Genomic DNA, 12,481 nt, shown 5'->3' with positions numbered 1-12,481 from the left:
CCCAGGCAATGAGTGCAGGGCACTGGGCTGCTGCCTCGATGCTTGGGAGGGGGGGGGAGGGTCTCAGAGCCTGAGTGTCCGGCATGCAACCCCCTGAATTATGTGCACCCATTGCGGAGGCAACCCCAACCCCTGCCTGGCTGTCCCACTGACCACCCGTAACTCCCACTGACCATGGTGGTCTCTGGCCACGTGGCTAAACACTATTGCTAATAGGGAATTGGCAATTGAAGTTAAGTGAGCACTTCACAGCTATCAAGTGGATTCCTGTGGGTCGGCGTGCCATGTAGCCTAGCATTCTAATCAGACCTGAGCACTGCAGGAAGCAGACTCAGCGGCCAGCATCTGAACCTCAGTGGCCGGGCCCAGGCATTGGAGACATCTTCGCGACCAGAGGGTGGGTGTGTGCACCCGTGAAGGGATCAGCGCCCAGTCCAGGTAACGTTATTTGCGGGTGTCTGGTGTACAGGGTGTGGGTCTGGTGACCCCTCCACAACCGGGGACCAGAGAGAACGGCATTTGTGGGAGTCTCCCAGGGGATCGGAGACCCCCCATAGTTCTTTCGGGCTAGGGAGTGGGTGGGGCAGGTTGGGGATCGTTTCGGGGGTCTTGGACATATCTCGCTAAATGGCAGTTCTGGCAAGCGGAGATCTACACTACAAAACGGGGCTATGTGAGGCCTCGGCCACGTTTTCCCCGTTCAGGCTCCATATACAAAGCGAGTCGCATTGAATAGCCATGTGTTTCTCGGCACTTGGCTAAACACGCTCGCTCGGGGATTGTGTTCCCTTTTGGGAGAACCGCACCCTTAGTCTGTAAATGTGAGGGTTACACTCTCGATTTTAAAACTATCTTTGTCCTTCTCTTTCTGTTTGGTTACTATTCAATTACCCACCAGGAGGTTGGGAATCTACTCCAACGCCTTTGTTAATCTAACTGAAACCAGCTATGAGGAGCTGAGCCAATCTCACTTTTTCTAAAATAGAAAAAAATCCTTTCCTATTTACGAGCCATGTCTGGTTTCCACTCTAGATCTTCACGCGATTCAGAAATTTAATTTAGGTGACAGCCTAAAAGAAGTGAAGGACACTTCCACCCTATTATGCAGGAGAGTGTTCCAGTGTCTGAAAACGTGTCTTTCATTGGATGTTGAAATCTGTTTGCATTCACATTCTTGACATGCCAAAGTCTTTGTAGCTCAATGCTGATCATTTTGATTGTTGTCCTGGCCTCGGATGGATTAAATTAAATTTTGAACAGATTACTTGAAATTTTCAGTACTTCTCATATTCCATTGTCTTTTGCTTTTTGAAAAGGGTAAAGCCCTGCTCATTTTATTCCGTGCATCAATTAACCAGCGAGATTAATCATTGTGATAATATGCACTGAGCTCCATGATTGTACTTCCATGAAGTTGATTCCCTCACATAATATTCTTGTTTTGATCCATCAAAAGTTGGGTAAATACTTGAGAAGGAAAATTTACAATGCTTTGGGAGAAGAGTGGGTAAGCGGGATGAATTGAATAGCTCTTTCAGAGTGCCTGATGATTTCTATGGACTCATTCTATGCACTAAGATTCTACAATCCAGAGTAGCGTGAGGTAATATTTCATGCTATCTTTATTCTCTGGAGAATGTGCAGCTTTCAGTCACTGTAGCTGAAGCGGATGTGTATTGTCACATAAGATGTCCTGCTCGCAAACCTGTGCCTTGTGTGCCCTCTTACAGAGGCATAGTAACTGCAGCTACAAAAATACTCAGCCAGTTGTTACATTTTTTAAAGTTACAAAGTTGGCTGTCGTATCTAAATCTCAACTGTGTTTGGTATACATGATGAGAGTTAAGAACAAATGAGATGTTTGGAAATGTTTATCGAATGCAGGTAGTAAAAATTGAGATGTTTAATTATGAAAAAAATGACATTGTCCTTAACTATACTCCAGTGAATGTATTGAACAGGCATGTGTTGTATAGGCTATTTAAAAGTGTCAACCTAGTTAGGATTTTAGCTCGAGCTTAATAATACCAATGTAATCTTTGAATGAAGCACCACCCACTTCATTCTTGCACCAGTCCCCACCTAAGACCCCATATATATGATCTGCCCTCGGGTCTCTTGTAATTTAATTGAATGGATTGGTGAGCCAGAGTGGTGTGAGCCAGAGTTTAACCTTGTAAACAGAACTTTCTGATGTGGAATGTCCCTAATAAGCATGCTGCTACTGACTGTCTCTGATTTGAACCTCTAAAGTCAAGTGTTTGGCTTCCATGAGTTCATGCAATAAATATTTATTTTAAAGTAACTGTTGAATCTTTGCACGCATATTATTCTCCACCATGTGTCATTAGAGAAATTGAATGCATGCGACACTGATTTCTCCCAAGATATGAGATTCTTTCCACTGGAGGGGCATGACCTTGTGCTTTAGGGAACAGATTAAATGTAACACCGTGATCACCAATCTTACTTGGTTTTAAATTGGACAAGATCATTTACTGCAAATTTATATGACTGCTAATATCTACAACATAATGTGCACGGCTGCAGCAATACAATTGGCTTTTAGTTATTCTATAGCAAGGGAAATGCCGACACGACCTACTCAGTTTCTGTGTTATCTTTATCTTGTGCCCCTCCGGCTGGTTGGATGTAAACACAAACAAAGGATTGTTATTGTATATTGGGAAATATCTGATGGGAACTGGAAATTATGTTTTAAAAGTGGTGAAATGCCCATACTTTCTTTTCTTCATCTGATTTTATAGACGATAAGTATATTCGTCCGCTTACATTTTGGATTGTTGGAGATTTTGATGACCCTTCGGGGAGGCAATTACTGTATGAATCCCTTAAACATCTGGTAAGCTACTACAATTAAGCCAGTATTTTATTTAGTTCCCATGATATCTGTGCTATATTATGTACACATTGCTCTCTGTTAATATCCTCACCAGTGCAATCAACACCCTCTGTTTTAATGATTATCTCTTTATCTCCATAGAAATGAGGGGTGGGGGCTGGGTGTTGAGATTGATCATATACGCATTGTGTAAAATAATAAAAGTGTCAAGGGATTAATCCTTTGCTTTGTGGGGGTTGTCCGCACATTTATAAATAATGGCCTTGTTGCATTTGTTTTTAATCCCTCGTCATCTCTTATTCTATATTTGATTAAAGCACTTTGTACAGATTTGTGCCTTGTAATTTCCCCCTTGACGAGGAAATGCATGATCTTGGCTCTGTTTCTCCAGCACACAGCTGAGTGTGAGAACTCATTGTGTAGGTGATTGTGATAATTAATGAAATCTCTTGATTTGCTGTTGCAGTTGATAACATTTACTTGATGTTTCATCACTGGATAGACTATTTAAAAGAACTGTGGTAGAATTCAACTCTTGCAGTGAAAACAGAGATTGGCTATTTAACTTGCATGTTAACAACCTTAAGCAGAGTAATGAGACTCAGAATTTAAACTTTTTTCATTCTACAGCTAAGGGAGCCAATGTTCTAATGGAAAGAGAGATTCGCCTCACTTTCTTATTCTACTTAATTTGTTCTGAGGCATTCAAAACAACATTTACTATAATCTACAAACTTTTAAAATGAAAGCTTGGAATCACCTAACCAACATTTCTTGATTTTTTTCTCATCTCCAAATACAATATAATAATTTTTATTGTCACAAGTAGGTTTACATTAACACTGCAATGAACGTAGAACATACAGAACATAGAACATACAGTGCAGAAGGAGGCCATTCAGCCCATCGAGTCTGCACCGACCCACTTAAGCCCTCAATTCCATCCTATCCCCGTAACCCAATAACCCGTCCTAACCTTTTTGGACACTAAGGGCAATTTAGCATGGCTAATCCACCTAACCTACACGTCTTTGTGGGAGGAAACCGGAGCACCTGGAGGAAACCCATGCAGACACAAGGAGAACGTGCAGACTCGGCACAGTGTCCCAGCGGGGAATCAAACCTGCTTCACAGCGGCAGTGCTAACCACTGTGCTACCATGCTGCCCATCTCTTCTTTTCAACCCTGGTGATGCATTGCACTCTGGTCGTTAATGCTTCCGCTAGGTTTCTTGAAAATTAATGGATTAAAATATATGCACTGTCTCTGGTACTGAAGTTTTCAGTTTTCTTTTAAAGCAGACAAGTTCTTTGTACTTCTGCAACCTGTTTGCGTGTTGCTTTTCAGAAATCTAGCAGTAACTTGAGGATTGGCTTAATAAACAACCCAAGTCGTGAACCCACCCAAAAGAACACAGTTGTCGCAAGAGCCATCTGGGCTGCGCTTAACACTCAAAGCGTCAACAATGCCAAGAACTTCATCACCAAACTGGCAAAAGAAGAGACTGCAAAAGCACTGGCCGAGGGGGCTGACATCATAGAATTTGCTGTTGGCGTAAGTGATATGTCTCATTAGTTTGTATTAGATTAGCACCACCTTTTCATTTAACTCTCATGTGACGAGCATATATGGAGTATGCAAAAGGCACTTTCCAGCCTTACTATTCCAACACTCCACCTTTTGTTGGCAGTTCTTGTTGCTCTGCATTCAAGATGTCACATGTTTTCAGCGTCTGTTTGAGACTTAAAATAAAAAGTTTAGAGTACCCAATTATTTTTTTTCCAATTAAGTGTCAATTTAGCATGGCCAATCCACCTAATCTGCACATCTTTGGGCTGTGGGGGTGAGACCCATGCAGTCAAGGGGATAATGTGCATATGGGCAGTGACCCAGGGCTGGGATAGAACCAGGTCCTCAGCGTCGTAGGCAGCAGTGCTAACCACTGCCCCACCGTGCCATCCTCCGTTTGAGACTGTTTTGGCTGCATTGATGTTCACTGCTTCTAGACTAATACTAATTCTGTTGTAAGATATCTAGAGACAGTTGCAGGTGCAGATCACTCATTGAAAAGGACACAGTTGTCTGATAACCTTGGACTAGTAAGGAAAACCTAGGACTGATGAATGTGTGATAGACTTGAGAGAAAGGAGGGCATGCACAAACACATGGGGCTGAATGTGAATGCCCTGCTCCCATTTCCAACTGATCTAATGTTAGCTGGTGTGAGCAAGGGAGCAGAATGTGATTCAGGGATGAGAGAAGCTCAAAATCAGCCAGGCCATTTGAACTTAGTGCTGAATTTAGACAGACCCAATTTTGGTTGTTGTAAGGGCCTTAACCCGTATTGTGAGAGTCACAAACTGATGGAGTAAACATAAATGCTCTTGGAGGGTGGCTTGCTGTATAATTGTCATGATCTGAAGTTTTCTAAACTTGGGAAAAAAAACAGGCTTCAACTGTCGGTGAGAGTTTAAACAACCTTCTGTAAGCATAGGTTAGATAAATAAGTAGCTACTGGAACTCAAATTCTCAAAAAGCCAATAAAGTATGGGACATTCATGCCACAGTCCAAACTCTCTGGGAACTGTGTCAAAGAGGACCCATTTTGGATATAACTACTTGATTGATTGTCCAATGGAGCACGGAAGGTCAATAATGTACCACCTGTGTTTATCTTTGCTATCAATTTACATTCACTATTGCTTTGCTTGACCTGTTTTCTCTTGTTTCCTTCTGTAGGGTATGGACAATGATGCCTTTAAAAAGATGTTTGAGACTCTGAATTTGGATTTCATTTTATCACATAGTTCTTTCTGCAAGGATGTGGTGAAATTGAAGGGAGGACAGAGAACAGTCATAAGCAATGGACGAGTAAGTATTTTGTTGATTTCAGTTGAAAATAAAGTCACCTCAATGTCGAGTCAGAGAAGTTCAGATTCTTACTAGGTACTCCATAAGACATAGGAGCAGATTAGGCCATTCGGCTCATCGAATCTGCTCCGCCATTCAATCATGGCTGATATTTTTCTTCTCATAACCCCTGATCCCCTTATTAATCAAGAGCCTATTTATCTGTCTTAAAGACACTCAGTGATTTGGCCTCCACAGCCTTCTGCAGCAAAGAGTTCCACAGATTCACCACTCTCTGGCTGAAGAAATTCCTCCTCATCTCTGTTTTAAAGGATCGTCCCTTTAGTCTGAGATTGCGTCCTCTGGTTCTAGTTTTTCCTACAAGTGGAAACATCCTCTCCACATCCACTCTATCCAGGCCTCGCAGTATCCTGTAAGTCTCAATAAGATCCTCCCTCATCCTTCTAAACTCCAACGAGTACAGACCCAGAGTCCTCAACCGTTCCTCATACAACAAGCTTTTCATTCCAGGGATCATTCTTGTGAACCTCCTCTGGACCCTTTCCTTCGATACGGGGCCCAAAACTGCTCGACAGTTTCATTTCTGTACTTCCAGTGCAGACTATACCATATTTATGCTTAACATTTTTAATAATGAGTTAAGATCATTCGAATGAATCAAACTCTACCTCCCTTATCACATCCTTGAGCCAGATAGAGCTCTCAGACTGCCAGTTTGATATCAGGACAAACTCAAAGTGCTCTGGATTCTGGCAGTTTGAAATAAGAAGGCAAATTGCTGGAAATACTCAGTAGCTCAGGCAGTTTCTGTGGAGAGAGAAACAGCTAGTGTTTCAGGGCAATGACTGGTTCTGGTGAAAGGCGATTGGCCTGGAATGTTGGTCCATAACTTCCTCGTTCCCCAACATCATATTTAGGGGTACCCCAATGATGCACTGGGGATTCCCTCTGGAAGTTTACCTGGCAATTACCCAGAAATACTAATTTAAACTAGACAATTGCACTGGGCTGGGAACCATTGCTAACTTTGGATGGTTCGCCAGTTTTACCTTGGTAGTTACGTTAGAAGGGGGGGGGGGGGGGTGGAAATCACTTCTAACTCCAGACTAACTATTTAAACACCCAGACCCAGCCTCGCATGGGACACCCTGCACACACACGACGCCCCAGGGGACCCACCACACAGACACACACCCCCACATCCAACATGTCTTACCTCTCTGTGCGCCAGTCACTCCATGACAATGCAGCCGGGAACGCGCTTCGCTGCTCCTGTCTCACCCAGCCTGAGTGAGGAAGGTTGGGGGAGACAGGGACTTTGAAATTACCGGCAACTAAATTCACCCAGAGTGGCAATCCGATGGAGATTGCCTCTCTGAGGAAGTTATGGGCCATTAACGCTTTCTCTCTATAGAGGCTCCCTGACCTGCTGAGTATTTCCAGCATTTTCTGTTTTTGTTATGTTTAATATTAAGACCTGCATCTTTTCTTTTCATCTGAATGCCTGTCAGATTGGGGCAATGAGTTTGCTCCAGCAGCACACCAAAGCCTCAACACCTCAACACTTGTCAACCTTCCAGGCTGCTGTCTGACCGGATTTAGGAAGAGCAGAAGCTCAAATCTGAATTTTGTTTCTCCCTTCATGTTGGTTCTGGTCTCTAATCAGCCACCTTCTGTCTGCAGTCTTGCCTATCTTTTTCTAAATGCCTCACTCACTCGTATCTTTTATCACATTCGGGTTTGACAACTTCTATTCTATCTCCAATCCCACAAAGTTCAACTCGACAAAAGCTCGATAGTCTGTTCTCACCACCACGTTAGTGGATCCTTTAATCAGAACAGGAAACTGAAACGTGCTTTCCTTTTTCTCCCTTTGCTATTTATATCATTCAATCGAATTGCAACAAAAAATTCAGTTTGAATTGAATTAGGCATGATGCTTCGACTCCCTGTAATTCATTTAAAATGATGAAGGTGCAGCTCAGTTGGGTTATTAATATTGATCGCCTCTTGAGCCTTCTCTTCTGGCCCAAGAATGCAGCAGTGCAATTGACTGAGCAGCTGATCACTTAAGCACTGATGCTCTTAACCATGCCAATTGCTTTTGCACGGAGATATTGTCCACTGGTTTATATTTCTGTTTCAAGTTGTTTTTCAGCAGTGCAATAAATAATCACTTGAAGCAAAAATTTGAGCCTGTTTACTCTAAATTGAAGCAAATTCTTTAAACATGAGCAATGTACTTGATGGACAATCTTTTGATTAGTTGCAGTGTGCAGTGTTATGTCTTTTAAACTGTTACATTGGTCTGTGTTTTAAGCAATTTTATTTTACCATTACAGACCATTTCTGTTAAATTCAAGCATTCGGAAAATGGCTGTCAGTTAGAATAGGTGAGGAAGTCAACAAAGTTAGCTAACAAATTGAATATTCATCTGTTTCTTAATGAGTGTGACAAATATTCATTCTTCAAAAAAAAATTAAACATTTCATTGACCATTATACTCAGACAGGTGTCTCTAAGTAGATTAATTATTGCAATTTTACAATCTTGCAAAAAGGCCAAAAGGCCTTTTGGCCAAAAGGGGGCACTATTTGGCAGGTCGGGACCATGGGCGGCCTGTGCCAAAGTGCCTGCCGACTAGCCCCCCACCAAACAGAGGATCTGTGGCCGTTTTGCGCCGAATTTTCAGTCGTAAAAGGCCACCGTTCCCACGCTGGCGTCAGGACATAAACTGAAAATCGGAGAATCCAGCCCCACAGCTTTAGGATAAGGGGCAGCAGATTCAAAACAAATGAGAAGAAATTACTTCTCTCAAATGTTCGTGAATCTCTGGAATTCACTGCCCCAGAGTGCAGTGGATGCAGGAAGAATTGAGCAAATTTAAAGAGGTGGGCAAAATTTTTAATTAGTGTAGGTTTTGAAGGGTTATGGAGAATGGGCGGGAAAGTGGAGTTGAGGCTGAGATGAGATCAGCCATGATCGTATTGAATGGCGGAACAGGCTAGAAGGGCTGAATTGCCTACTCCTGCTCCTAGTTCGTATGTTATGTTCTTATATTCCTTCTTATTTGCCTACTCTCCAAATACAGTTTAACTAAGCCCAATAAAATTGCATGTTTTTACTCACAAGCCAGCACTTCTGATCTCGAGATGGCTGTACTCTGGAGGTAGCCCCCGTCTTCCATTTAGCTTTCATCTTACCCCATGACCGAATTGCACGGCCATCCTATCCCTCAAAACCATCTGAAATAAGATTCTGACATAGATTGGAAGTTCTGGGCTATAAATTCATTCCAGTTGCGCCAATTCTGTGTGCAAACAGTGCATCCATACCTAGCCTGAAAGAAAATGTCACAGTGCATTGGAAAGGCATGCTTCTCTGCAGCAATAAAAGGAAAATGATGTCTGCTCAAAGGTTAAGCATTACATTATCACTTTCTAAATTGTTTCATAATTGACTCCTACCATTTCGCAAAGCTATGTGCTATGTTCTATTGTGACGAATGTACGAAATTGTTAAATATTATATTTTATATTTGTGCCAGTAATGATATTTAAAACCCTCATTTAAAATGCATTCAGGCAGTGTGTGTCCTAAAGCTGTGATTGAGAAGTTCTAAAAGTCAGGGAATCATTGATTCTAACCATTAACGTTTACAAATCGATGATTAATGGAACATGTTTTGATTGCTGGAAATTCCCTGGGTCTAGATAATTTAAGAGATTGTATTTAGTCCGAGCTAAATATGTCAGAGGACATCGTAATGGGATGCAGATGATGTAGTTAATGGGAGGAGCCAAGTCTGTCTGTAGTTTTGTAGTCAGCAGAAAGATTTTAAGTTGAATAGCAGTTTGCCATAGGATTTGAATCTGACAAGAGAGAAAGATTTTCCGACCCTGAAAAGGTCTCCCTCCAAAGTCTGCACAGAGAACCGAAAATAACCATGGTGGCTAACTTCATTTATGAGTGGATTTTGGACTGAATTGGGTTGCTCGGTTGGAATATATGGGGCTGGTTTAGCACAGGGCTAAAGAGCTGGCTTTTAAAGCAGACCAAGGCAGACCAGCAGCACGGTTCAATTCCCGTACCAGCCTCCCCGAACATGCGCCGGAATGTGGCGACTAGGGGCTTTTCACAGTAACTTCATGTGTAGCCTACTTGTGACAATAAGCGATTTTCATTTAATTTCATATATATAGGGAAGATGTACTGTATAAGTTGAACATTTTCTTTTTATTTAATAACTGTTTAATTGTTAATTGTAAAGCCATTTGTTAATATTAAGGTGGTTAACTCTGTGCTTAAATTAATGTTTATTTTAACATAAAATATGCCTATTGGTCAGAGTCATCACTCCTGGGGTGAAGTATCCTTTCTTCACAGTTTCACAAATTGCAAATAATTTGGAGTTTCTCGGCCTGACCGAATTTGCGGTCTAGCTCTGTATCCTAGCACAGTGATGGAAATTGGCTGAAATGAATCCTTTGTGAAGTTTTAACCCAAGTGGGCCATTATAGTTTATTTTCTTCTGGATTTGGATTTGTTTCTTGTAACGTGTACCGGGGTACAATGAAAAATATTTTTCTGAGTACAGCTGAAACAGATCATTTAGTACATGGAGAAAAAAAACCAGCGTAATAGGGCAACACAAGGTACACGGTAGAATAAAGTTTTAAGAGATTAGTACGGTTATAGGAGATGTAGGAAAAGGATCTGTGTAAGAGAGCTCGCAAAGAGTCGCCACGCTCCGGCCCCATCTTGAACAGGTTTCCAGCCCTGCCAGTTGTAGTCAGTTCTTCAGGACTGGAGAGGCCAAGAAATTGTATTTCTCAGGAAAGAAAAGTTCTTAATATGATTCATTTCCACTTTTGACAGGGAGGAATACACTTCTCAAGGGTGTTAATTGTCAATATCCAGTGAATATGTGAAATAATAATAAACTTGTACCTTTTCAACTCTGGCAGATTGTTGGCCCACTGGAAGAAGATGAAATTTTTAATCAGAATGACTTCCACCTGCTGGAGAGTATTGCTATCGAGGCAGCAGAGAAGATCAAAGCTAAGATCCGAATGCTGGCTGTTGAAGAAGATTTGTGAGTGATTTCAATGTTCATCCTGTATTAATTGCGATCAAAATCTTTTCAAATAATTTTTCAAATTAAAAATTTTGAGTGTACAGATTTGAATTGAAATGTTAATCTCCAGTGTTGGATTTGCTGAGATATTTGTGAAGTTTGTCATCAGTGAACTACACATTTAAAAGACCTCCACATTGCTGCTTATGAATTTATTTATATTCTATCTATTCCAAAGCTTATTTGGAATGAATGCAGCACAACATCAAATAAAATGAGAGCGTGTAAATATGTACAGTATAGTCTCATTAATTTTGGATTGTTCCAAGGGTATGTTGGCAATAGATTAAAGGATATATTTTTTAAATGTGTGGGCTGGTGATTAGATTATCAGAAACAATATATTGACTGCAGTCCATGTCAATCATTGCAAGCCCTCATTTTGGCTCTATTCCTGTTGTTACATTTCTGACACCTCCGTCACCTTCAGTGACCTAACACTACCTATTCCTTTCCTGTTTGCAGTCACTAGCAAACTCATCTGTTTTGATTCACCCAAAGTTGCAACCATAGTTGGCTGCGACATTAGAGGAAATAAATAGCAGTTAATGCAGCAACCAAAGGAGGATTTGGTGGTCAGGGAAGAGTGGATGAAGGATTGATAATGACTGGATGAGGTATGCAGAGTTGTGAAAACATCCACTTCTGAGTGCTGACCTACTCTGAGTGTTTCCTAGTGAGGGAAGAGCAAAAACACAACAGCAAAGGAGGACCAATCTCCTGATCTTTGTCGAAGGGGAATGGGTTCAGGTAACTGCAGGTTGGGAATTAATGAGAAAGGAGGTGCCTTTGTTTCAGGCACTGCCACCTCCGGTACTGCAGGATAAACTCCTGTCCGAGGAGGAAATAGGGGAGGGCAAGGTCTCGAATATATATGGGGCGCTGTTGAAGAAAGAGAGAGTGCTCTGCTGGAGGAGGTTAGGTGTAAGTGGGAGGAGGAGCTGGTGAGGTGTTGGGGCTAGAGAATGGATTGAGGCTTTGTGGAGGGTTAATGCATCCCCGGCACGTGCAAGACTAAGTCTCATCCAGTTTAAAGTGGTACACAGGTCCCACGTGACCATGTCCAGGATGAGTTGGTTCTTTCCAGGGGTGGAGGATAGGTATGGACAGTGAGCGGGAAGGCCTGTGAACCATGTCCATAGTTTTTGGGCGTGTCTGAGGTTGAGGGGATTTTGGACAGGATTTTCAGATGTTGAAGGTTTTGGGGGTAATGGTGGCCCCAGGTCCGGAGGTGGCAATATTTGGAGTATTGGAGGATCCGGGAGTGCAGGTAGGGAGAGAGGCTGATGTATTGGCCTTTGTCTTCCTATTAACCCGGAGACGGATTTTGTTGTGCTGGCGGAACTTGGCGCTGCCGAGTGCAGAGGTATGGGTGAGCGATTTGGCAAAGTTTCTGCACTAAGAGAAGATTAAGTTCGCCATCAGAGGTTTAGAAGAGGGGTTCACCAGGTGGAACCTTGACTTCTAGTATTGAGTCATTAGCAGACAGGGCCGGGTGGTTTTGTTTTCTGTTTGGTCTGGGGTCTGGATTAAAAGTTATAAAAGGGGGGGCAGGCATCAGGAGGGGTGGGGTGGGGGAGAGATTGTTGTGGGAGGGGTGGGTAAGGAT

At 42.2% G+C, this 12,481-nt stretch overlaps 1 protein-coding gene across 3 annotated transcripts in view; it reads left to right on the top strand.

Annotated features, from left to right (window-relative positions):
* The window catches only part of uggt1 (UDP-glucose glycoprotein glucosyltransferase 1), a 220,278-nt gene that overhangs the window by 117,051 nt on the left and 90,746 nt on the right, over positions 1-12,481 (top strand). For all 3 annotated transcript variants that reach the window (XM_072474685.1, XM_072474684.1, XM_072474683.1), the window contains 4 exons: positions 2,769-2,863; positions 4,211-4,417; positions 5,603-5,734; positions 10,703-10,830. In XM_072474685.1, coding sequence (XP_072330786.1) covers positions 2,769-2,863; positions 4,211-4,417; positions 5,603-5,734; positions 10,703-10,830 — 562 coding nt within the window. The remainder of the gene's footprint in view (positions 1-2,768; positions 2,864-4,210; positions 4,418-5,602; positions 5,735-10,702; positions 10,831-12,481) is intronic.

This window comes from Scyliorhinus torazame, chromosome 14 (assembly GCF_047496885.1).
Source record: "Scyliorhinus torazame isolate Kashiwa2021f chromosome 14, sScyTor2.1, whole genome shotgun sequence".
In the NCBI taxonomy this organism is placed as follows: Eukaryota; Metazoa; Chordata; class Chondrichthyes; order Carcharhiniformes; family Scyliorhinidae; genus Scyliorhinus; species Scyliorhinus torazame.
This window is presented reverse-complemented; position numbering and strand designations above follow the sequence as displayed.